Here is a 27,958-nt window from a genome sequence, read left to right as displayed (position 1 = left end):
ATTTCTATATTTTCTCAAATTAGTTTTATTACATTGTGGTCAGAGAAAATGCTTGATATTATTTCAATTTTTTTGAATGTTTTTAGACTTGTTTTGTGACATAAAATATGGTCTATCCTTGAGAATGATCCATGTGATGAGGAACATAATGTGTATTCTGCAGCTGTTGGATGAAAAGGTTCTCTGTGTGTCTGTTAGGTTCATTTGGTCTATGTACAGATTAAGTCCAACGTTGCTTTGTTGATATTTTGTCTAGAAGATCTGTCCGGTCCTGAAAATGAGGTGTTCAAGTCTTCAGCTATTATTGTATTGGGATCTGTCTCTCTCTTTAGCTCTGATAATATTTGTGTTATATATCTGGTTGCTCCAGTGTTGGGCACATATGTATGTAAAATTGGGTGTTCCAGTCTCCAGTTATTGTATTGGGACCTGTCTCTCTCTTTAGCTCTGATAACATTTGTTTAGTATATCTGCAAGCTCCAGTGTTGGGTGCATATGTATTTAAAATTGCTAGACTCTCTTGCTTAATTGACCCCTTTATATAGTGACCTTCTTTGTCTCTTTTGATAGTTTTTGGTCTTGAAACCTATTTTGTCTGATATAAGTATACCTGCTCCTACTCTTTTTTTTTTTGGTTTCCATTTGCATGGGATATTGTATTAATCAGGCCCTCTTGTGGGACAGAACTATTGGAATATATATATATATATATATATATATATGTTACTCACATGATCACAAAGTCCCATAATAGGCCATCTGCAGGCTGAGGATCAAGGAGAGCTAGTCCGAGTTCCAAAACTGAAGAACTTGGAGTCTTATGTTCCAGGGTAGGAAGTATCCAGCAGGAGAGAAAGATGTAGGCTGGGAGGCTAGCCTTGTCTCTCTTGACACATTTTTCTGCATGGTTATATTCTATCTGCACAGGCAGCTGATTAGATTGTGCTCACCCAGATTAAGGGTGGGTCTGCCTTTCTCAGCCCACTGACTCAAATGTTAATCTCCTTTGGCAACACTCTCTCACACACATCCAGGATTGATATTTTGTATCCTTCAATCCAGTCAAGTTGAGCTCAGTATTAACCATTGCAGTTATCTTTTTTCATCCCTTTATTTTCAGTGTATGTTTGTCTTTATAAGTTAAGTGTGTTTCTTCCAGGCAACAGATCATTGAGCTTTGTTCCTTAATCCATTCAGCCTCTCTGTGTCTTTTGCTTGGAAAGTTTAGTTTATTTACATTTAGTGTTATTTTTGATAAGGACTTTCGCCTGTCATTTTGTTATTTTTTTTTTCTAGTTGTTTTGTGTTCTCTTTTTTCTTTCCTTCTTTCTTCCATTTGTTGAAGGTGATTTTCTCTGTTGATATGATTCAGTGTTTTGTTTTTATTTGTTTTTTTTTTTTTTTTGTATCTCCTGTACTTTCTTGTTTGTGGTTACCATGAGGCTTACAAATATTATAACTCATTATTTCAGCCTTTTAACAACATAACACTGTTTGCATAAAAAAGCAAGTAAGCAAAAAGACAACTCTTAAACTCTATGCTTTAACTTTGTTCCTTGCTTTTTAACTTTTTGTTTTGTCTATACATCTCTTCTTGTATGTCTCGTGGTGCTGAAGACATACCTGAGCTTGAGTAACTTACAAAGGAAAGAAGTTTAATTGACTCAGAGTTCCACATGGCTGGGGAGGCCTCATAATCTTAGTGGAAGGTGAATGATCAGCAAAGTCATATTTTACATGGTGGCAGGCAAGAGAGAACATGAGCAGGGGAACTCCCCTTTATAAAATCATCAGATCTTCTAAGACTTATTCACTATCACAAGAATAGCCTGGAAAAGACCAGCCTCCATGATTCAGTTACCTCCCACAACAAACATGTGGGAATTATGGGAGCTATAATTCAAGATGAGATTTGGGTGGGGACACAGGCAAACCATGTCATGGTTTTTTTTTTTTTTTTATTGGTTAATTTTTTTAGTCTTTCTACTTAAGATTATTTTACACACCACAGTTACACAGTTATAATGTTATAATATTCTATGTACTTACTACTATCAGTGAGTCAGTGAGTTTTGTACCTTCAGATGATTTCTTATTGCTCATTAAAGGGTCCTTTTTTTTTTTTTTTTTTTTTTTTCATTTTCGAGACAGAGTCTCACTCTGTCACCCAGGCTGGAGTGCAGTGGTGTGATCTCTGCAATCTCTGCCCCTGGGTTCAAACAATTATTTGCCTCAGCCTCCTGAATAGTTGGTACTACAGGCACGTGCCATCGCACCCAGCTAATTTTTGTATTTTCAGTAGAGACGGGATTTCACCATGTTGGCCAGGCTGGTCTCAAACACCTGACCTCAGGTGATCTGCCACCTCATCCTCCCGAAGTGCTGGAATTACAGACGTGAGCCCCCACACCAGGCAAGGCCCTTTTCTTTCTGATTGAGATATTCTCTTTAGCATTTCTTATAGGAGAGGTCTTGTGTGATGAAATCCCTAATATTTTGTTTGTCTGAGAAAATCTTTGTCTTATTCATGTTTGAAGGATATTTTCACCAGGTATATTATTCTAGGGTAAAAAGTTTTTTTTTCCTTCAGCATTTTATGTATGTCATGCCACTCTTTTCTGTCCTGGAAGGATTCCATTGAAAAGTCTGCTGCCAGACATATTGGAGCTGCTTTGCGTGGTGTTTGTTTCTTTCTCTTGCTGCTTTTGGGATTCTTCCTTTATCCTTGACTTTTGGGAGTTTAATTATTACATGCCTTGAGGTAGTCTTCTTTGGGTTAAATCTGCTTAGCGTTATATAACTTTTTTATCCTTGGGTATTGATATCTTTCTCTAGGTCTGGGAAGTTCTCAGTTATTACCTCTTTGAATAAACTTTCTTCTCCTCTCTCTGTTTTGCTTCCTTTTTAAAAGGTCAGTAGCTTTTAGATTTGCCTTTTGGGGGCTTTTTTCCTAGATCCTGTAGGCATGCTTTTTTGTTTTTCATTCTTTTTTTCTTTTGTCTTCTCTGAATGTCCATTTTCAAATAGCTTGTCTTCAAGCTCACTAATTCTTTATTCTGCATGATCAACTTTGCCATTATAAGACTCTGATGCATTGTTCAGTATGCCAATTTTATTTTTAGCTCCAGAATTTTTTATTCTTTTAAATTATTTTAATTTTTTTGTTAAATTTATTTGATAGAATTCTGAATTACTTTCTGTGTCATCTTGAATTTGAGTTCCCTCAAAACAGCTATTTTCACTTCTCTGTATGCTCACACACCTCTCTTTCTCCAGGATTGGTCCCTGGTGCTTTATTTAGTTCATATGTTAAGGTCATGTTTTCCTAGATGGTCTTGATACTTGTAGGTGTTCATTGAACATTAAAGCCTTGAAGAGTTAGGTATTTGTTTTAGTCTTCACTGTCTGGGCTTGTTGGTACCCATTCTTCTTGGCAAGACTTTCCAGATATTTCAGAAAACTTGAGTGTTGTGATCTAAACTGTATCTACTTTAGGGGCCAAAACCCACCAACGCTGTGGTTCTTGCAGACTAGTAGAGATACTGCCTTGATAGTCTTGGATAAAATCTATAAGAGTTCTTTGGATTACCTGGCAGAAACTCTTGTTCTATTTCTTACTTTCTCCCAAACAAACAGGGTCTCTCTTTCTCTGTTCTGAGCCACCTGAAGCTTGGGATGCAGTGACACAAGCCTCTCTTTGGCTGTCATCGCTAGGACTGTGTGACTGTGGTAAGGCTGGTTTAAATGCCCCCTCTGTGGGTGGGCATCAGCTGAGTTTGGTTTGGTTTTTCTTTCTGCTATAATAGGGCAGCACTGAGTTCAGTGCCTCACAATTGCTGCACTCTCCTCTCCCCAGCACATGGAGATGTTCTCAGCACCACAGTGTAGCTGCAAGGGGATTAGGGCGGGGTGACATTGGTGATTCAATGTCTGATTGAGTAGCACTGATTTTCCTACTTCTTCAGTGCTTCTTTTGATGATATGAACTTAAACCCAGGTACTGTGAATGCTCACCTGATTTTTAGTTCTTATGAAGATGCTTTTTGTGTGTGTATAGATAGTTGTTAAAATATAGATATTTGTCCTCGCAGGAGGGATGATCAGTGAAACCCTCTGTTTCATCATCTTGCTCCGCCTTCCACCAGTCTTACCTATGTACTAAATTTTGTGAAGGATTACTCATATCTCTTGAGATCATGTTTAACTGTAATGTGAATGAGTTTTATTATTCTATGTCTCTCAAAATGTAAGGATACAGTTATAAGAAGCAATCTTTAAAACTGATCTTTTTGGGTAACTTTCTTTTTTGGTATAATTTCAATTGCATGTAAAAATTGCGAGAGTAGGCAAGGTGGGGTGGCTCATGCCTGCAATTCCTGCACTTTGGGAGGCCAATTCGGGAGGATTGCTTGAGCCTAGTAGTTTGACAGCAGGCTGGGCAACATAGTGAGACCCTGTCTCTAAAAAAATGAAAAAACATTAGCTGAATATGGTGGCACATTTGTGTATTCCTAGCTACTTGGAAGGCTGAGGTGGGAAGATTGCTTGAGCCCAGGAATTTGAGGCTGAAGTGAGCTCTGATCACTCCACTGCACTCCAAACTGGGTGACAAAGTGAGAACCTATCTCAAAAACAAACAAACTAACAAAAAACAAATGTAGTTCAGAACCTCCAATTTAATCAGGAGCTAACTTTATTCTGTTCACTTTCTTACCCTCTTTCTTATTCTCTTTCTGTTTCATATTCTAGGTCTTTCTGAGTCATTTGAGAGTAAGTTGAAGACATTGTTGGAAAAATTGTGCCCTCTTTCCTCTAAATACTTGAGTGTGAATTTCTTTTTATTGTTATTATTATACTTTAAGTCCTAGGGCACATGTGCACAACGTGCAGGCTTGTTACATATGTATACATGTGTCATGTTGGTGTGCTGCACCCATTAACTCGTCATTTACATTAGGTATATCTCCTAATGCTATTCCCCCCTACCCCTACCCCACGACAGGTCCCAGTGTGTGATGTTCCCCTTCCTGTGTCCAAGTGTTCTCATTGTTCAATTCCCACTTATGAGTGAGGACAAGCGGTGTTTGTTTTTTTGTCCTTGTGATAGTTTGCTGAGAATGATGGTTTCCAGCTTCATCCATGTCCCTACAAAGGACATGAACTCATCCTTTTTTATGGCTGCATAGTATTCCATGGTATATATGTGCCACATTTTTTTAATCCAGTCTATCGTTGATGTACATTTGGGTTGGTTCCAAGTCTTTGCTATTGTCAATAGTGCCGCAGTAAATGTACATGTGCATGTGTCTTTATAGCAGCATGATTTATAATTCTTTGAGTATATACCCAGTAATGGAATGGCTGAGTCAAATGATATTTCCAGTTCTAGATCCTTGAGGAATCGCCACACTGTCTTCCACAATGGTTGAACTAGTTTACAGTCCCACCAACAGTGTAAAAGTGTTCCTATTTCTCCACATCCTCTCCAGCACCTGTTGTTTCCTGACTGTTTAATGATCACCATTCTAACTGGTGTGAGATGGTATCTCATTGTGGTTTCGATTTGCATTTCTCTGATGGCCAGTGATGATGAGCATTTTTTCATGTGTCTTTTGGCTGCATAAATGTCTTCTTTTGAGAAGTGTCTGTTCATGTCCTTTGCCCACTTTTTGATGGGGTTGTTTTCTTCTTGTAAATTTGTTTGAGTTCTTTGTTTAGTCTGGATATTAGCCCTTTGTCAGATGAGTAGATTGCAAAAATTTTCTCCCATTCTGTAGGTTGTCTGTTCACTCCGATGGTAGTTTCTTTTGCTGTGCAGAAGCTCTTTAGTTTAATGAGATCCCATTTGTCAATTTTGGCTTTTGTTGCCATTGCTTTTGGTGTTTTAGACATGAAGTCGTTGCCCATGCCTATGTCCTGAATGGTATTGCCTATGTTTTCTTTTAGGGTTTTTATGGTATTAGGTCTAACATTTAAGTCTTTATCCATCTTGAATTAATTTTTGTATAAGGTGTAAGGAAGGGATCCAGTTTTAGCTTTCTACATGGGGCTAGCCAGTTTTCCTGGCTGGGTGTGGTGGCTCAGGCCTGTAATCCCAGCACTTTGGGAGGCCTAGGCAGGCGGATCACGAGGTCAGATCGAGAGTGAATTTCTTAATGAGAATCTTCTTTTACACAACCACAATATGATGATCAAAATCAGGAAACTTCATAATGATACAATACTATCTAATCTACTCTTCACTCACATTTCAACATTGTAGCAATAATGCCATTATAGATATATTTTCCTCTTCTAAAATTTAATGAAGAATTGTAATTGAGATTAGTCATTTTAATTCTAGTCTCTTTTAACCTGAAATAGTTTCTTAGCCTGTCTTTGTCTTTTATTGACCTTGCATTGTTTCAATAAACTTCGTATTTTAGAATAGTTTTATGTTTATAGAAAAGTTACAATAGTACAGAAAGTTCCTGTATTCCTGTCATACCAGTTTCTTCTAACATTAACATCTTGTGGTATCGTGGTATTTAATACATTTGTCACAACTAGAAAGACAACAGTGGTGCATATATTACTATTAGCTAAATTTCAAACTTTACTTGAATTTCACTCATTGTTTCACTAATGTTCTTTTTATATTCCAGAATTCATTCAGAATTCATTTCAGGATATACACTTTCTTTTGATCTGATATGTTACAATTTCTTAGTCTTTCCTTGTTTTGTATGACCTTGATAGTTTTGAAGAAGTATTAGATTCTTTGTAGAATGTCCCTAAATTTGTGTTTGTGTGATGTTTTTCTTATGGTTAGATTGGAGTTAAGGATTTGGGGAGAAGGCCACAGGAGTTGAAGTGTCTTTCTCCTTATATCTTATCAGGAATATATATTAATATGACTTATCACTGGTGATATTAACCTTGATCACCTTGCCAAGGGTGTTTGCCATGAAATTGTTCAACATAATGGTGTATTTATCTTTTTGTAGTTGTGTCAATTTTGCTTTATGTATTTTGGAGCTATAATAGTAGGTGCATGCAGTATTGAGATTACTGTATCTTCCCAATTAATTGAATGTTTTGTCATTACACAATAACTATTTCTTGCAAACCTGTTTAATTTAAAATCTGTATGTATGCTATTAATGTAGGTACACTGATTTTCATTAGAGTTAGTTATTTTTCTCTGAGCTATCCTTCCATTCTTTTCTTTTGAATTTTTTGAATCAAATTTTGATATCTATTTTGAATAGTTAATGGCTGAATTTAATTTTTATATAATTCATACAATATTTGCATTTAATCTGGAGCATCTAGTTCATTTACAGTTATATCAGTAACTATTCCTCTAGGTTTATTTCTGTCACCTACTTAGTGCTCCTCATCCGCCCCATTCTTTCTTTAGTCTTAGTTCCTTTTGAACTGATTGCATTTTAGAAACAAAATTTCAAAAATTTTCTTCTCTAAAGTTGAAATTATAAAGTACTTAAATAATTGTAGTTTCTTTGAAGTTTTTAAACATATTTACTCATTTTTTATGAAATTCTATTTTTCAGCATATTTAATTTCTTCCTGAACAATGAGAGACCATGAGAAGGCTTTAACTTAAATTATCACCTTGCTGGTTAATGCTATCATTATCATTCGTATTTGTTATTTTAGTTTTTAACATTAATGTCGCTGATTTAAGGTTAACTCATATTTAGTATTTCCTTGGCTTCTCTCATTCTTTCTTTTTTCTTCTTAGATCTCCCATCTGTGATCATTTCCTTCAATTTGAAACCCATTTTTTAGAAACTTCTCAAGCAAAGATTCTTGGGTATAAATATATTTGTTTCTTATTTGTTTCAAAATATCTGTAGTTTATGCTTGTTCTTAGAATATATCTTTACTGTTTACAATCTTATATTTAGAATTATTTTCTTTCAAACCATTGAAGATATTGTTTGAATTATCTTTCAGTTTCCAGTGTTGCTTCCAAGTAGTCAGCTCTTAGTTTAATCTTTGTAGATCATCTGTCTTTTCTCTCTGGTTCCTCTGGAGGAACATTCTTCATCTCTCATGTTTTTCCCTGCTCCTATCATGTCCCCAAGTATACATTTATTTTTCCTTAGGCTGCTTGGGATTCATTGAGCTTTCTGAATCTGGAAATTGAGGTGTTTCACCATTTCTAAAAGTTTCCCAGCCATTATTTCTTCAAACATTGCATCTGCTCTATTTAGTCCTTCCTCTACTGGAACTCTGACTAAACATATATTAGACCTTTTACCTTTGTGTTCTGTGACTCCAAACCTCTTCATAATAGTTTCCATGTCTGCTTCTCCATGCTGCATTATGGATAATTTATTTATATCTTTCTTTCAGTTCACTGATTCTGTCTTCTCCTTTGTCTAATCCAAACATATATAGTCAACTAATTTTTCACAGGGGCACCAGGAGGATAGGATGGGAAGCAGATAGTCCCTTTAATAAATGGTTCTGAGAAAACTGGACTACAGCATGCAAAAGAATTAAATTGGACCCTTACTTTACACCATACGCAGAAATCAACTCAAAATGGGTAAAAGTCCCAAACATAAGACCAGAAACAATAAAACTCCTGGAAGAGAACATAGGGGAAGAGTGCCTGGACATTGGCACTGGCAATGACAGCTTGGATTTACTTCTGGGCTCCCTATTCTGTTCCAAATATCCTTGCTTATTTTTTATAATCCTTTGCTAGTTAACCATATGTCCATTTCCTCTTTACATTTTAAATATATTATAAATACTTATATTTTGTGTACTATTCATAATATTTACAACATTCTAAATCTGTGTTTGATTCTGCAGCCTGTTGTTTTGGAGATTCTAACTCATGATGGGTGCATTTTTTCTTGTGTATTTTTTGATATTGTAAGACGAGCCTCATATTTACTTTTAAAACTTTAAATGTGAGATATTTTGAGATTTAATTTGAAGGGAAACTTTTCTAGAGAGGATATGCGTTTACTAGGCAACTGTGGTCGCTTGAATTAAATGTAATTCTTGGTTTGAAGTTTTGGTAACTACTCAAGTGATGTCAGTTAAGGCAGCAAGCCTGATTGAACTTAAATTATTAGGACACATTTTTTTCTCTTCATTCATCACCACGTTTTAAGGCAGTGATTTATTTTTTAGGCCCATAGAGTGAATGTTTATATATATAACTCATGCAACAGTCAGGCAACCTAGTTAATGAGATATAAGCTTTATGCTGTGGATTGGCTGTTTATTGAATTTCCCACCTTGTGAGTCCCACCTCCTCTTGTTTTTCTAATTTTTATGTCCTAGGTAACCATAAAAATCAGAAACCTAAGATCAAGTTCTCCAATGTTCAGTTCTGCTTATCTTTCTGCCTTTACTTTCAGCTTCTGATTGGTCCTTACTTTCTTGCAAAGTTATCTGAGCATTTATAAAGATCATTGCATATTTTATTCAGCATTTTGAAGTGTGTTCAGTTTTATGCTCAGTTGGGGTGTTTGGTTTTCCAAAATGCTGAAAGTATTAAACTCATAGTTCACAAATAGAAAGAAGAGAAAGGTACAGCTGGATTAGAAAAATTAACTGATTAAAGATGCTGGAAGGATGCTGAAAATGATAATACAGTAATATGAGACAAAATGTGCAATGTTATATTAATTGAGTTCTTAGACATAAGGACCTAGGGAAAATGGAAGATCTTGACATGTGTAATTACCATGGTTAAGAGTAAATACATGTGGAAATAAGCCTTAAGCAATGCACGACTGTATATTACATACTTATCTATAGACTAAACACCTGCTGTACACAGACATTTAACTCTGTGCTTACAAGAGCTTTATGTCATGAATATTGCTCTTATAGAAAATGTAATCAACTTGAGAAAAGAAAGGTTAACAATTTGTGCTTTTAGCAGTTAAGGAATAATTAAGTGCTAAACCTTACAGTATTTAACATCAATAGGAATGCAGAAAAGGCTGAGCTTTGTGTAAGGTTGTCTAGGATAAGATTTTCTTGGAACAAATGGAACTTCATCTGGGGATATGGCAAGTTTGAGGCAAAATAGGGAACAGTTAACAAGCTATAATATGTCAAGGCATGGTAGTGAACACAAAGAAGAAATAAGCACAAAATGTCACCAAATTGACGAAAGGATAGGGAACAGTGAAACCCAGGGTTTTATATAGGTTTTAATAACATAGTAGAAAACTTAGAAACCATGAGAACATTTTGTTCTATAGTCATGCACTACTTAACAACAGGGATATGTTCTGAGAAATGCTTCCTTAGATGATTTCATTGTTGTGCAACCATCATAGACTGTACTTATACAAACCTAGATGGTCTAACCCAGCAGTCCCCGACCCTTTTTGGTACCAAGGAGCAGTTTTGTGGAAGATAATTTTTCCCTGCATTGGGGGTTTGGAGGTAGTTTCGGGATGATTCAAGTCCATTACATTTATTGTGCACTTTATTTCTATTATTATTATATTATAATGAAATAATTATACAACTCACCATAATGTAGAATCAGTGGGAACCTGAGCTTGTTTTCCTGCAACTAGATGGTCCCATCTGGGGGTGATGGGAGACAGTGACAGATCATCAGGCATTAGATTCTCATAGGAAGTGTATACTACTTAGGTCCCTCACAGTTCACAATAGGGTTCAGGCTCCTATGAGAATCTAATGCTGCTGCTGATCTGACAAGAGGCAGAGCTCAAGTAGTAATGCCAAGGATGGGGAGCAGCTGTAAATACAGATGAGGCTCAGCTTGCTGGTGTCTGCCGCTCACCTCCTGCTCTGCAGCCCTGGGGTTGCAGACCCCTGGTCTAGCCTACCACATACCTAGGCTATATGGTATAACTTCTTGTTCCTAGGCTACAAATGTGTACAGCATGTTACCTCACTGAATACTCTAGGCAGTTGTAACATCAGTATTTGTGTATCTAAACGTAAGTAAACATAGAAGAGACACAGTAAAAACATTATATAAAAGTTATAAAATGGTATACCTGTGTAGGGTACTTACCATGAATGGAGCTTATGGAAATGGAAGTTGCTCTGGGTGAGTCTGAGTGAGCGATGAGTGAATGTGAGGGCCTGGGACATTATACTACTGTAGACTTTATAAACACTGTATAGTTAGGTTGCACTAAGTGTACTTACAACTATTTTTCTGTCTTCAGTAATAACCTTAACTTACTATAATGTTTTTACTTTAAAATATTTTAAACTTAAAAAAAATTTTTTAATAATAACACTTATCTAGAACATAAACACATTGTACAGCTGTACAAAAATATTTTCTTTATATCCTTATTCAATAATCTTTTTTTCTGTTTTTAAGTTATTAATTTATTTAATTTTACTTTTTAAACGTTTTTTGTTAAAAATGAAGACACAAACTTACACATTTACCTAGGCCTACCCAGGGTCAAGATCCTCAGTATCCCTGTCTTCCACCTCCACATCTTGTCCCCCGGAAGACCTTCAAGAGCAATACCATGCATGGAGCTGTTGTCTCCTGTGATAACAGTGACTTCTTTTGGAACATCTGCAGGACCTAAGTGAGGCTGTTTTTACAGTTAGCTTTTTAAATTTTTGTATGTGTAGAAGAAATACACTTAGAAATAATGATAAAAAATATAGTATAGAAAATACATAAACAGTAACATATTTGATGTTTACTATCATTGCCAAGTATTATGGACTGTACATACATAGTTTGTATGACTGGCAGCACAGTAGATTTATTTGCACCAGCATCACACCAACACGTGAGTAATGCTGTGTGCTAAGATATTACATCATTAGGCAGTAGAAAGTTTTCAGCTCCATTATAATGTTATGGGGACACCAGTGTATATGCAATCTGTTGTTTATTGAAACATAATTAGGTGATGCATAACTATTACATTATATTATATATTAGACAATATGGAATATTGAAGATTCTTGAGAGGATCGACATGTTTAAAGTTATGTTAAAAGTTTAGCCTCATTGAGGGCCGGGTATGGTAGCTCACGCCTGTAATCCCGGCAGTTTGGGAGGCCGAGGGGAGCGGATCACCATAGGTCAGGAGTTTGAGACCAACTTAGCCAACATGGCGAAACCCCATCTCTACTAAAAAAAAAAAAATACAAAATTTAGCCAGGTCTATAATCCCAGCTACTCAAAATATATTTCGTTAGGGAAGAGCCATCTTATTATTATATGCTCTTTATTAGATTACATAAAAATAAATATGATATATAAATTTATATTATATAGTATTAATATAACATATTAATGTACATAAATATATTTTTGTTGTTTCAGAGGAATTCCAGGGAAGAAATGTGGTACAATCATACTTACAGCAGAGGAATTAAACTGTTGCAGGGTAAGTAAATATTTCTTTTGTTTAGAAAACACTTCCATACTTCAAATGCTATATCTAAAATTGTACTTAACTAATTAATTTTTAAGTAATTGTAGCAAAAATGTTATACAATGTTATAATCCATAAAATATCATTTTAGATACTTAGCCCTATGACCAGAGAGACTGTATTTCATAGTCCGAAAAGTAAAATCAATTATTTTAATAATCTTTTAAGGAATTGAAAGTATTAAAATAACACCTAATATCAATACTGCTTTTTAAGCATTAGTATAAGGAATCATCCGTTATAGCAATCAGTTCAATTACTGTAAAACTTTTGAAGATTTGTGTGTAATCCTGAAGGAATATTTCTTGACATTTGCATTTACCCCATTTGTATAACATACTTTCCCCAATTTTTCTAATTGAATTAATTCAGAATTTATATTACTTCCATCTCTTGTTAGCTTGGGAAGTCCACATTTGAAGAAAGGATCAGCTGCCACTCCATCTAGCAGTATGACTGCACAGAGTGCATACTCTGTAGTTTTAGAAGATTGTTACTTTTAGTTGTGATTTGCTGATGCTCATTGACTCATGTTTAATGATTTCACTGTTGTCAAGAAATGGGAAGATAACTATGACACTCCACACTGAAAGTAACGATGGCCAGCTGAATCTGAAGTCAATATTGTCTGTTTAATGTGGGCCAACAGATCTCTGGGAATTGATATTTCCAGAGGAAATAAATTTTCCCTAGATTACCTCTAGTGCCCTTTATTTTTAATTGCTGCTTGATCGTAGGAACAGAAACTCACCCAAACTAACAAAAGCTTAACACTTTGACAGTGACCATAGTTTTTATAGAGAGAGCCATCGTTTATTTTTTTATCTCAAGAAGTTGTCTTTTTAACTTTTAGATAAATTCTGTGGCCTTGTTTACATAATACATTTCTGATAGGACATGGTGGCTCATGCCTGTAATCTCAGCACTTTGGGAGGCCAAGGTGAGTCCAGGAATTCAAGGCTGCCGTGAGCTATTGTTTCACTGCACTCCAGCCTGGGCAACAGAGAAAGCCCCTGTCTCAAATATATATGTATATATATTATATCTCTCAAATATAGATAGATGATCGATAGATAGATAGATAGATAGATAGATAGATAGATAGATAGATAGCTGAGATAGTATGCTCAGGGAATCATATGATATTACTTGTCAGCAAATGATAGAAACTGGGTATTACAACTGATTACATACCTATGGGATTCTGGGGGCGGGGGTAGAACAGTGAGATAACAATAGGAACTATAATAACAGGTGAATGGAAATAATTAAACACTAATGTTAGAATTTAAGTCATTTAAAATAACATGTAAATTGAAGCCTTCCAATTGTTGTGCTCATTGTCTTTGTCCCCCTGGGCATGTCACAGTCATATCAGTCTCAGTTTTCTCATCTATAAAATACCCAAACATGCCCACATGTAATGCTGTTAAAGACTATCAGATTCAAGTTAAGTTTTGGTTTTGCTACTAATTTGTACTTTGTCTGATCAAGACACTTCACTACTTACTCTGAGTTTTACTTTTCATATTTGAAGGGCAAAAAAAAAAAATATGTGAACTAATCACTAGACTATTTAAAAAAAAAATCTTCCAGTCCTGACAATCAACTACCATAACATTAAGTTTGATACTATAATGTACATAAAAGTAGTATGTATATACTAAGCAATGCCTTAGAAAATATAGCATAATTATTTAAATGCAGAGATATTACCTGTCATCCTATTGTTTTTAGTTAAAATGATACAATGATTCTTTTAAATTATATTATCTGATCACCATTTATACTTCTGGTCTCAATTTGTAAATGTTTAAGATAATATAGGCTTTGTATTAGGAAAGAAAAAAGGAAGTTCACAGTCAATAAGATACATGTTCTTTATGGTGATATTAACATGCTATTTTGTCAAAATCTTGAGTTTATTGAGCATATTTTATGTAAATATGTCATGAATACAGTATTATCAGTTATATTTCAAAATAGAACCAAGATACCAAGACGTAGGCTGGGTATGGACAGGCTGCATCCTAAATATCTTCCACTTTCAGTTCTAGTCTCTTGTTGGAAGAGCCTGGAAAATTATTTTACTAGGCCCTGGTAAATGAAAGGGAATGTGTCATTTAGTGGTGTAGGTATTTTTATCCCTTTTTTTACAATTAATTCAAGAACATCTGGAATTCTCTTTCAATGAGTCAACACGTATTTCTCATACTTAGAAATTATAGATCTAATATTTTCATCAATATTGTTTAAAATCTTGGTGCAACTTCATCTTATGTTTTCTGTGTCCTAATTCTTGGCTAGAGCCTTATTGATCATCAGCATCATTATTAATATTAATAAACTTGAAATAGTATTTCATTATTATGTTAGTATAGTAGAATGCACAAGTGTACTCAAAGCAATGTTCATAGTTACTTCAGAAGAATCAATGATTTTTAAATTTATGCTTTAGAGAACATTAAAAGTATGGGCATTATTATTTATAATGTTGAATGCAATCATTTTAATTCACCTACAACATCATAAAAATCCATACTTTTTTTCTTTAAAACAAGTTGTCAGTTATTAACTTGTGCAATGAACATAGGCTTTGGAGTCAGGTCACCTACATTTTAGTTTTGCCTTTTTCACTATTTAGCTGAGTGAGGTTATATTGTTGGAGCTTTAATTTATGCATTTGTAATATGACAATTTTTTAAACCAGTTTATTAGGTATAATTGGCATACAAATACCTGCACATGTTTAATGTATACAGCATGGTGAGTCTGGAGATAGGTATATATCCATGAAACCATCACCATATAATTGATGTCATAAATATGTTAGTCACTTCCAATGATTCCTCCTACCCTGCTTATTTATTTATTATTAATATTTTTGTGATAATAAACTGCATAAGATTTACCCTCTCAGCAGATTTTTAAATATACAGTACAGTATTGTTAACCATAGGTACCATACTGTATATAGTAGATCTCTATGACTTATTCATCTTGCATAGCTGAAATTTTGTGCTCCTTGATAATACCTTCCAGTTTCTTCTTCCCCTCAGTCCCTGGAAACCATCATTCTACTCCCTGCTTCTATAATTTTGACTGTTTTAGAATCCTCATGTAAGTTACAACATGTAGTATTTATCTTTTTGTGTCTGGCTTATTTCACTTGTACAGTGTTTTCCAGGCTCATCTATCTTGTTGCAAATGGACAGATGTTCTTCCTTTTTAAGGATGAATAATATTCGATTGTTTTATATATATATATATGTGTGTGTGTGTGTATAAATTATATATATGCATTTTCTGTATCGATTCATCTGTTGATAGACACTTCATTTGCTTCAATGTCTTGACTTGTGAATAATGCTAGAATGAACATGGGAGTTCAGATATCTCTTCAAGATACTGATTGCAGTCTCTTTCTTTGTACATATACCCAGAAGTGGGATTGCTGGATCATATGGTAGTGCTGCTTTTAATTTTTGAAGAACCTCCGACTATTTTCCACAGTAGCTGCACTAATTGCATTCCTACCAACAGTGTACAAGGGTTTCCTTTTCTCTACCTCCTCACTGATACTACTTCCCGTTGTGTTTGTTTTTTTGATAGTAGGCATTCTAACAGGTGTGAGCTAATCTTTTGTATGCATTTGCATTTCTCTGATGATTGGTGATGTTGAGCATATGTTGAGCATATGTTGAGACATATGCTTATTCAGGTTCTTAGCCCATTTTTAAATTGAGTTGATTTTCTATTTTTCATTTTTATATATTTATAGTTTTTGCAGTATTTTTGAAGATTTGTAGGAGTTCCTTATATATTTTGGAAATTCACCTTTATGGTATACAGTATCTTAGTCCATTTTGAGTTGCTATAAAAGAATATCTGAGACTAGGTAATTTATTTTTAAAAAGAAGTTTATTTAGCTCACTCTTCCACCAGGTGAGAAGCTCAAGAGCATGGTACTGGCTTGTGGTAAAGGCTTTCATAGTGTTTCACAATGTGGCAGAGAAAGTGAAAGTGGAAGCAGACATTTGTGAACATAGGGAAGCCTGAGGGGCACCCCAGCTTTATAAAAACCCACTCTCAAAAGAATGAACTCATTCTGAGAGAATTAATCCAGTCTCACTCAAGACTGTGAAAGCAGCAACTACCTATTCATGAGGGATCAGCACCCATAACCCAAACACCTTCCATGGGGCCCCACCTCCCAGCACTGTCATACTGGCGATCAGATTTCGACATGAGCTTTGGTGGGGACAAACAAGCCATAGCAACCACAGCATATTTTCTCCCATTCTGTAGGTTGCCTTTTCATTCCGTGGATTGTTTCCTTTGCTGAGCAGAAGCTTTGTAGTTTGATGCAGTCCCACGTGAATTTTTGCTTTTATGGCCCATGCTTTTGTATCATACCCAATAAATAATATCCAAGGCCAGTATCACAAGGCTCTATGTTTCCTTCTAAAAATGTGAATATTATTAATACTTCCTTTAGATGGATACTCTACAGGAAAGAAATGGTAGCATTTAAGAGATGTACAGGTTCACGCCTGTAATCCCAGCACTTTGGGAGGCCAAAGCAGGCGGATCACGAAGTCAGGAGATCGAGACCATCCTGGCTAACACGGTGAAACCCCGTCTGTACTACAAATACAAAAAATTAGCCTGGCATGGTGGCAGGCACCTGTGGTCCCAGCTAGGCAGGAGAGGAGGCTGAGGGAGACTGAGGCAGGAGAATGGCGTGAACCTGGGAGGCAGAGCTTGCAGTGAGCCGAGATTGCACCACTGCACTCCAGCCTGGGCGACAGAGCGAGACTCCGTCTCAAAAAAAAAAAAAAAAGAGATGTATGGGTCATAAATTTATACAAATGTTTATTTGTAGTGTAATGATCCTAATTATCTCAATTAATTTTGAGACAGTTTTATTCAAATGCAAATTTTATACTTAATTAAATGCCACAATAAAAACTAATATAGTTTAGAAGTTATAGTGGGAGTGTATCTTCACTTAGTTTTTTTTTTTTTTTTTTTTAAGACAGGGTCTTACTCTATTGCCCAGGCTGAAGTGCAGTGGCACAATTATGGCCCACTGCAGGCTTTGAACTCCTGGGCTCAAGTGATTCTCCCACCTCAGTCTCCCTACTAGCTGGGACCACAGGCATGCACCACCACACCTGGCTAATTTTTTTTTTTTTTTTTTTTTTTTTTGGTAGAGATGTGGTCTTGCTGTGTTATCCGGACTGGTCTTGAACTCCCAGACTCAAGTGATCCAAGTACCCCTTGCCCTCCCCAAGTGCTTGGGTTACAGGCATGAGCCACTATGCCTGGCCTTTTATGTAGTATTTTAAAAGTAGTTTAAAATTTTTCATAAAGAATTTTTTTGTTTTTATTGATTGATTCAATAGTGTTTACAAAATGTTATTATGTCATTGGAGTGAATGCTTAGAATAGAATAGCAAGAAAAAAATAGTACAAAACACACCACCACAACCCCCAACCCTGGTCCTTGTTTTTAATGAACACAGAGTTTGTGGAAAAGAAAGACATTAGTCGGCTGACTATTCAGGTAATATATGTCATGGCATGTGCCAAGTGATTCAAATATATTATGAGAGTACAGTAGGGATCTAATTTCTATTAAGCCTTAGGGGGATCACTGGGCCTCTTTGAGAAAGTGGCATTTAAGCTAAGACCTAAAGAAGAAATAGCATTTGCCAGCCCAAGGATAAGAATTCCAGCAGACACAGCTGTGTAAGTTCCTGAGGTGGGAAAGGCACATGTGGGTCTGAGGTGAGATGGTCAGGGGTGAGCAGTGGGAGATGATTGAGCTAAAACATTGCCAGATGAAGGTGGAAAAGGCTGGTAGAGCCTATTTGATGTTGGCCTTTGCGGGTCATGTTAACGGTTCTGCATTTTTCCTAAATGCAAGGGAAAGCCTAAAAGCATTTTATATTGTGAGCAACATGAGTTTTTCATGTTTCAAGAACCTTACTCTGTCTGCTGATGGAGAATGGATTAGATACATCAAAGAATGGAAGTGGAAGTAAGGAATAAATGTCGCTGAACATGTCTGGCTGAGAAATAAGATTGAACTGGACTGAGGTGGTGGCAGCAGAGCCAAAGTAAAGATTTGAGCAAAACTTTAGAGGTAAATGGTGCAACTGGTGGTGGATTGGATAAAGGATCAGGAAAAGAGAAGAGTCAAGGATGGCTTCCTTGGGCACTTGAGTGAATGACAATGCCACAAATTGAGCTGGGAAGATTATAGGAGAAGCAAGTTTATGAATAGACATTAGATGTTCAGATTGGAACATGTTAGAAGTGTCTGTGAAATATCCAAGTGGCTTTATTCAATAGAATGTTCCTTATATGTGGAGTATTAAAGAGAGGTCTTAAAAATGTGTTAGGTGACATTAAGCATAAGGCATAAAAACAAAACAAAACTTTGCAGTGATGCTTGTGTATTTCTAAAAGTATATAACTACTTTTCCTCTCAAACAAGATTTATTTTGTGCTTGATACAAATGTACCACTTAATCCCTGCTAAGTTGTTAACCTGGGCAATTGCAAGAACATTATTTTTCCTAAGGTTATATAATTTTCTGCATTGAAATAAATCTTAATTTTGAATCAGTTACTCATTTTGCAAGCCCTAAGGAGTATAATTTGAAAAATTAAATTTAGTATTACATTTACCAATAAGCCAATGAAAATTCATGCTTTTATATTAATATACCTCTGATATTTTATTCACAATCCATTTGAAATAAACACATTTCATTTATCTATTATGCATTGTAAGTATACAGAATGTTTCTTGGAAGTTTATATTTTGGTCCAGGTGCTTTGGGAGAAATGTGTTAAAGTGTACTGTTTTTCTGCAAGAACAATGTCCTTGGAATGTCCCCAGGTTCTTAGAAAGCCATTCTCTCCCAAGTGCATTTAAATATATATGGAAATGAAAGGGCATTCAAAATAAACAAACCAAACCAAACAGCTAGTCCTTTTCAATGCTGCCCTTGATTTTATAATTTGATCACCCAGAATGAGTATTTCACTGCTTCTATGATAGATAGTATAGAACTTTTTGATCTTTAAATCTCAAATTTAAAAAGAACATGATATGCTTGAGAGGTCTGAGGTGATAATGATGTCCATATTGTCCTTACCTCTGTTGTCACTATACCTTGCTAGGATGTATTTCCTGCTCTGTTATAAATGTTCCTCTGATAGAAGTTATCATATCATGCTAAAAGTAAAATCAAATAACACTATACCAATAATTTTGAAAATGGGAAATTAAGAAATCTGACCTTTCCAAGGGTAGATACTGCCTTGTTCGTTACCGTATTCCTAGATTCCAGCTTGACTATGCTTGAGAAATGTTTGCTAAGTAAGAAAATGAGTGAATGAATGAATGATAAAGATAGCATCATGTTTTGTGTAGTCTTCTGGAATTACTGAAAGGAAATAATTTAAAATTTTAGGTGTATACTTAGTAAGTATTGCTGGACTCTGTAAGATAAAGAAGTGATGAATAAGATGCTTTTTTAGACATTGTTAACATTTTATCAAGTACTATTCAAAGTTGTAACCTCTTTGTTTAATCTGAATTACTTTGCCACTTCACCTCTTTCCAACATTTTTAGCTTTCCTGTTCAGTTAAAAAACACACAAGCCTGTAATCCTAGCACTTTGGGAGGCCGAGGTGGGCGGATCACGAGGTCAGGAGATAGAGACCTTCCTGGCTAACACCATGAAACCCTGTCTCTACTAAAAAAATACAAAAAAAATTAGCCGGGCGTGGTCGCTGACGCCTGTAGTCCCAGCTACTGCGGAGGCTGAGGCAGGAGAATGGCGTGAACCCGGGAGGCGGAGCTTGCAGTGAGCGGAGATCGCGCCACTGCTCTCCAGCCTCGGCAACACAGTCTTGCTGTTGCGACACACACACACACCCCGCAAAAATATTTATTTTAATTTTAAATAACAGTACATTTTCTACTTTAAAAATGGTTATCAATAATGTGTTATGATACCCTAGCTTGTTTTCCTTTAAATCATGTAGCTGCGAGTGTTTGAGTGCATAGAATGATGAAAATGATCTATTTGACATAATAATTAACATGCACATTGTAATTTAAGTTATAGAAGAAAATAGTTTTTAAATGTAGTTACTGATTCGTTATAGTGCACTTGTATATGATTAAGAAGGAACTTTCCTGTCCCCAGATTATAAACTATGTGGTCAGTGTTTATCTTTCTTATTCCCCATCTAATCATCTAATACATCTTAACATTTGATACGTAGTAGATATGTAGTAGAAACTTAGTAAATATTTCTTTAATGAACAGGAATTTGTTTAACTATGTTCTAAAAATGTGTACCTGCATAACTGAAGATATGAATGAGGATCCTATATTATAAAATTGAGTACCTGGCGTCACCTAGCTTAATATCACCTAGCTTTTCAAGGGAAAAATATTAAAGTTTTTGAAAAGTAATAGTTTTGTAACTAGAATAAAAATTACCAGCAAAATTTTTAAAGTTATATATAGCCCTTTAAAAAGCAATTTTATGTTGTCTGGGATTCTCCCTAACTTGGCCATTTGCATTAAAATAGCAAATATGTTTTCTTATCGAGTCTTGTTTGTGATCTGCAGTTTCCAGTTATTTATAGCCCAAGTCGTGAACTATTTTATTAATTTTGCTTTTAGGATGCTGTTTTGATGCAATTTTGTGCAAACAAATTGGACAAGAAGGACTTCTTTGGAAAATCAGATCCTTTTCTTGTATTTTATCGAAGTAATGAAGATGGCAGGTAGATTTATCTTTTATGCATTTTAACTATATGGTAATGATGATACTTGAATTATAATTATTTTTCTCAGAGAAACTCATTAAATGGATTAATGAAGTAAAATAGTTTGAGATTTTAAAAATTGATGTGATTTTTGCATTTCAAAATAATGTGCAACTTTATAAACAGTTTATGTTTTGTCTGATACTTAAAATGAAACATTTCTAGTTTCAGAGAAATATTTCCTCTTTACTTATTATACAATTATAACATTGACTAAATAGTTTAGAAGAATTATATTTTGTGAAAACCTGAATGCTGAAACAAATATATTTTGTTATAGATTTGAACCAAAACCCTTTTCTTAGATGTGGAGCTTATGGGTTTTTTTTTTCCCAATAATATCTGAGTTTAACTTTCAATAAAAATGTTCATTATATTCTAGTAATTTGAGTACTTTTGCCAGTTATGATTAGACTAGTTTCTATAAATTTTGAATGTCTTTATGAGTTATAGACCATAATTTAATATGTATGGTTCTACTATTAGATATATTTGACTTGTTTTTTGTGATTCATATTGTACTTAGTATTTGTGAGAATGTTTAGTGTTAATAATATGGCTAATTTCTGTTGTCTAGATTTAAATAATAACCGTGCTACTTAATAGCTATAGTACTATGGCAAGTTTTTAATCTATGTGAGATTCCATTTTCTCCTCACCTGTAAAATGGGGTAGTAATCATAGCTACCTCACAGGGTTGTTGATCAGATTAAATTAGTTACTATACAAAAAAGTTTCTAAGTTTTTCTGACACATAAGAAGAACTTAAGCATTAGCTAATATTATTATGTTATAGTTAATTTTTTGTTGTTGTTTTTTTAAACTATGTGTAATATATCAGCTAAAGAGAACATGTTATTTGGAAATTAAAAATGAGGGAAATAGAATGAGAAAAATGTTACTCATATATGAAACTATACAATGTGTTATTAATAAGTATAAAATGTTGCATGATATAGAAAGTTTGCTATTCAAAGTGAATGCACTGGCCTGTTTAAAATGATGGTTTACTTATTGGGAGATGTTTGCTGATGCAGCTACTGAGCAACTGTTAGATATATTTGCTATTGTGTTATACTGTTAGATTTTGTGTATTTCCCTTCTTTTTCAGTGGTAAAAATGTCAGAGTGTCATATGCATCTAAACACTAATTTTATTCATATGAAAAATGTTAGAAAGTGAAGAAAATAATATTTGCCAGGCATTTCAAAAACAGAGGAAAATCTCAAGAATGATTCCGAATTTCTTGAATGAAAATGGTCTTATGAACTACTTGGTCCCTGAATTTTCTATTTTTATTCTTATTAGTTTTCTTTATCAAGATTAGTTGTACAATTATAAAATTTCACTTTATCACACATCTAATTCTCCTAGTGATACTTTTATTAGAAAATGTATTGTGCTTCTAAAAATGATGATGTTCACGGCCAGGCGCAGTGGCTCACGCCTGTAATCCCAACACTTTAGGAGGCAGAGGTGGGCGGATCACAAGGTCAAGAGATCGAGACCACCCTGGCCAACATGGTGAAACCCCGTCTCTACTAAAAATACAAAAAATTAGCCGGGCGTGGTGGCAGGCACCTGTAATCCCAGCTACTTGGGAGGCTGAGGCAGGAGAATTGCTTGAACCTGGGAGGCGGAGGTTGCAGTGAGCCAAGATCGTGCCATTATGCTCCAGCCTGGGCAAAAAGAGTGAAGCTCTGTCTCAAAAAAAAAAAAAAAAAAAAGGTGTTCACTCACTAAATAAAATCTAAATATTAAGAAAAATACATCTAATCCAAAAATGTCAACTAGTTTGAAAAAACTATTTTTAAAAGTTGGTGAATCTCATTTCAGAAAACTTTCCATTTATATTTACACACAGAAACCTAGTTTGCAGCTTGATCCGGATATTTTATGTATGTATATGCACGCATATACTTTGTTGTATTTTGAATGTATACAGATGCTTTTACGCCTCACTTTTTGTCTCTATTTTTAACTGCAAAGATTCTAGCTTTATTTTAAATATTTTTAAAATATGGAACTATTTCAAAAATTGCCTAATACCTAGTGTATTTGTTACTTATTTCATAAGAAGGGAAAAACTTAATTTCTACTGGAAGTATTAATTAAAAGCCTTCATACTATATGATCTTATACTCTTATATTCTTTCTTTGACATCTATTTAGTAACTTAACATTTATTTATGATTGGGTAATAATTTTCCTTTGGAATAGCCATTTTTGGTAAGTGGCCTCACTTAAAGTATCTTAATACCAGTTATTTAATAAAAATACATTTTTATAATACTATTTGTAACACACACACACATAATATTTATATAGAAATACTTCTGAATGTTAGGAAAAGCTACATTGGGCTCCTGGCAGAATTTTTACGAGTTACACCAGGACTGGAATTCTTACCAGTGAGGTTTTCCTGTGTATATGGTATCTAATACATTAGAAATAAGAATGATTAGTAGGCAACAAATGACTACCTGCCTCATAAATATCTCAGTAAGAAGGACATGCCTTCCCTGAGAGGAAATGTTTCAGGGGTCAAAACTATTAATTATTGCAGCTGGTGACACTAGGAATATAAGAGAAATTTTGATTTAACTATAAGCAAAGAGGCCAAAAAGTCGGTAGATGGTTGAACATGTTGGTCTGAAGATGGTCAGTTGGTCTGTCAGTCTAGTCTCTCTCTCTGTCTCTCTTTTTCTCCCTTTTCTCTTTCTCTTCCTGTCATCTATCTATCATCTATTTAGCTATCTATATCTATCATCATACCAAAGACTTGCTATATATTAGAATATGATACAAGAGAAATTCCCTTTGTAGATCTTTAAGAACTTATTGCATTTTTATGAATGGATCTTAATGAATATATTGTTTATTTCTGAAACAAACCAACATAGAGCTCTGCCTTCCCTCTGTAATTTGTTTTCTGTGAATTTTTCTTAACGATTTTTTGGTACCTTTGCCTTTTCTCTGTGTTCTGAGCCCCTACAGCCCTCCCTCACCTTCCCCTATCCACTTTGATTTTCTTCCTCTGCTTTAGACATCTTCATTACCCTTCAAGAGTCTTCTCTGTCTGCCCCTCTGTCTTACTTGTAATGCCTTTCCCCCCAGTGACTCCTAAATTGCTTCAGGTGAGTCAGCTCTGAGAACATTTGACCACAGATACATTTTCCTGGGCTCTAACAATTTAGTGACACGAGTTTCCTTAGATGGGTGAGGATACTCCCAGGAAAGAGAAGGCACTAATGCCATAAGTCTTGTGATAAAAACTTGATCCTTTCATAAAGTATTATGCTTCTATCTTATCTCTTAATAGAACCACATCCCTCTTGTTTGAGAGTAGGAAAATGAACTTGAAGACCTATCAAAGAGTGGATATTTCATTGTGGGGGTTAGGGGCAGTATATTCACTACGGTATTTATTAATATTTTCATGTGTCATTACTATTAGATACTTGCATTTGAAACACTTCATGACTAAGGTCTTGATGAAGATTGGGTTTATTTATTGTTTCAGTGAAGATTACTTTAAATGTTTCTAGCTCAGAAACTGTTGCATAAATTCACATGAAGAAAGAACATTTCGAGGAGCTGACTGATGTCTTCAGATTGAATCATTTTGTAGAAATGACACTGGAATTTGAATCAGAAAACCAAGCTTAAGGCTTCATGAATTCTGTCCCATATTGTGAATCACTGTCTTCCTTCCCTTAGGAATTCTTTAGATATATAGAACCAGTAGTTTCAATAAAGAAAGAACCCACACACTGATTGGTCTTTCTATAGATTCATGATGTGATGGTAAACTTAAATGGGCCCTTGGGGTTCCTGAGGAATTGTACTCCTTTTTCTTAGTCTGTGAACATTTTCTTTATCCCAGACACTTTATCACTTATGTCTCATCCTCCTTCTTTGCTCATTGTTATGCATCCTCTTTCATAAGAAATTGGTGGCAATTGGAGAGCCTCCTCATGATCCCATCACAACATCAACCCATGTACTCTGCCTTCCTGAATGTTCTTGCAGAATGACTATCTGGCCTCTCAAGGGCAGCTCCTCCACTGATGCTCAGGATCCCATCTACTCTTACCTGCTTAAAAGACATTGCTCCTGGTTGGGCGCAGTGGCTCACGCCTGTAATCCCAGCACTTTGGGAGGCTGGGGCAGGTGGATCACAAGGTCAGGAGTTCAAGATCAGCTGGGCCAAGATGGTGCAACCTCATCTCTACTAAAAATACAAAAATTAGTTGGGTGCAGTGGCAGGCGCCTGTCATCCCAGCTACTTGGGAGACTGAGGCAGGAGAATTGCATGAACCTGGGCGGCAGAGGTTGCAGTGAGCCGAGATCGCGCCACTGCACTCCAGCCTGGGCAACAGACGGAGACTCCATCTCAAAAACAAACAAACAAACAAAAAAACATTGCTCCCACCTTTCTGTCATGCATCAGAAGTGGCTTCCTTTCTACCAGATCTTTTCCGTTAGCAGACAACCTTGCTGTTATTTCTTCCATCAAGAAGTAACAACAAGAACAACGAAAACCTTTCCTGTGATTAATCCTTTCTTTTCCCTTAAATTATTCTGATTTTTTCCTTTTTCTTCACAGCTAGACTAAAAAAAAGGTTTACACAGTGTGCCTCAGATTCTCTTCTCTTTCTTAAACCCACTCTAAAACCAGGTTTTTCTTCTTAACACTCCAACAAAACTGTTCTCAAAGTTGCTGGTGACCTTCATATTCTTAGGGACCAATGGATATTTTTCACTCCATCAGCATGTCACCATAATTTTTACAGAGATTCTTTACAAAACAGCTTCAGGATTTATTGAATTTTCAGTTTGCTTTTGGTAAATTTATTACAAAGGAGATTATGGTGAGGTGATCTTTCAAGTTTTAAAATCACATATCTCTTTTCATGAAGTGATATAGCAGCAACAATGGGACTGACTATTCTGAACAAAAGGTAAATAGAGGAATGACTACTAAAACTAGATCAATTAAAATAGTCAAATCATGCAAATAACTGAAAACTTTTTTTCTTTACAGTTTTACAATTTGTCATAAAACAGAAGTTGTCAAAAACACTCTAAATCCGGTATGGCAAGCATTCAAGATCTCAGTCAGAGCATTATGTAATGGAGACTATGACAGGTAAGAAGGATAGTTTATTCAAAAATCTTCAAATAACTTTAAAAAAAAATCTACAGTGATTTGGAGAAGTGGCATAAATTGGCTAATTAAAATTTGGTTAAACTTAACTTTCCAAAAATGAAAATATGTAAATGCAAAAATACATTGAATATTAATTTTAAATTTTAATTTATTCAAAAGTTATTTCAGAATCTTCATTGCCTTCAGCCTTTGCCGTGGTACGATCCTTCTAGAGTGGAACAAGTAGAAAACAAAAGTTGCAACACTATGCTTAGATATGTTATCAACCCTGAAATACTCTTGAAAATGTTATACTGAAATACTCATGATTGCTGACTCACAAAAGTTCCATAGTTGTAGCACAAGAGATTTTAATGTTTCACAATTACCTGGGTAAGGTGGGCCTGAGGATTTTCCCATAATATACCTGAAGATTTCTTAGTATCCGAATTTTTTTTCTTATGAAACTTTATTGTATGATTGTAATATAAAAACCCCATCCATCCCAAAGAAAAGCAAATAAAAAGTAAAAATCTCAATGTTTATTTTGTTACATGTGATAGAAAAATAGTTTTATTAACCCATGTCATAGAACTATTGATTACCAATATGTTACTAAGTTTAGTTTGAAATTTATCATGCCACTTGACTATCATTCTTTTCATTTAATAAGATCATATCTGTATTTAGCTGGACTCATTTTTTCCTAAGAAAGTTCTTAGAAAAGTTCTTAAGAAAGTTCATGGCCGGGCGCGGTGGCTCACGCCTGTAATCCCAGCACTTTGGGAGGCCAAGGCGGGCGGATCACAAGGTCAGGAGATCGAGACCACGGTGAAACCCCGTCTCTACTAAAAATACAAAAAATTAGCCGGGCGCGGTGGCGGGCGCCTGTAGTCCCAGCTACTCAGGAGGCTGAGGCAGGAGAATGGCGTAAACCCAGGAGGCGGAGCTTGCAGTGAGCCGAGATCGCGCCACTGCACTCCAGCCTGGGCGACAGAGCGAGACTCCGTCTCAAAAAAAAAAAAAAAAAAAAAAAAAGAAAGTTCATAATGTTCTTCCTGATTAGCAGCATCAGTCAGCATCACCTGGTGATCTCATGGAAATTCAAATTATCTGGCCCCAATCCAGACCTACAGAAACTCCAGGAGAGAGGTCCAGTAATCCATGTTTGGACAAGTGCTCCATATGATTCTGATCTATGCTGAGTTTGAGAAACACTGCTCCAAGACAGTGATTTTCAAGAGTGGAGAAGTGGGTGCACACCATCCCTTTGGGGGGCTCTATCAAACTGCACCTGCTTCCCCTGTAGACTCTTCTTACTCTCTTTAGGGAATCAATGAAGTTTTAGAAGCCTCTTTTAAGATACAAATTGGATTATAGTAATGAAATTAGCAAAATTAACTTCAAATTCATATGTAAAATCTATAAGCATACACTGTTTTATCTAAAAAAACAACTTATTTTTAAATTCTCATCCATACATTATTTTGATCTTACTAAGTAACTTT

The 27,958-nt window shown here is 35.3% G+C and overlaps 1 protein-coding gene across 13 annotated transcripts in view; it reads left to right on the top strand.

The window, feature by feature from the left end:
- The window catches only part of CPNE8 (copine 8), a 240,112-nt gene that overhangs the window by 105,926 nt on the left and 106,228 nt on the right, over positions 1 to 27,958 (top strand). For 11 of the 13 annotated variants that reach the window (XR_012419728.1, XM_074005902.1, XM_074005898.1 and 8 more), the window contains 3 exons: positions 12,323 to 12,386; positions 21,153 to 21,256; positions 26,346 to 26,450. Coding sequence is in view for 12 of the 13 variants with exons in the window: in XM_005570561.5 (XP_005570618.1) it covers positions 12,323 to 12,386; positions 21,153 to 21,256; positions 26,346 to 26,450 (273 nt within the window). In the remaining variant the exon portion in view is untranslated. Of the gene's footprint in view, positions 1 to 7,750; positions 7,817 to 12,322; positions 12,387 to 21,152; positions 21,257 to 26,345; positions 26,451 to 27,958 lie in introns of those variants that run through there. The other 2 variants (XM_074005903.1, XM_074005900.1) reach the window with 1 other exon arrangement.

The sequence above is a fragment of the Macaca fascicularis genome, chromosome 11 (genome assembly GCF_037993035.2).
Source record: "Macaca fascicularis isolate 582-1 chromosome 11, T2T-MFA8v1.1".
NCBI classification, from domain to species: domain Eukaryota; kingdom Metazoa; phylum Chordata; class Mammalia; order Primates; family Cercopithecidae; genus Macaca; species Macaca fascicularis.
The sequence above is the reverse complement of the archived record's forward strand: the minus strand, read 5'-3'. Positions and strand labels throughout refer to the sequence as shown.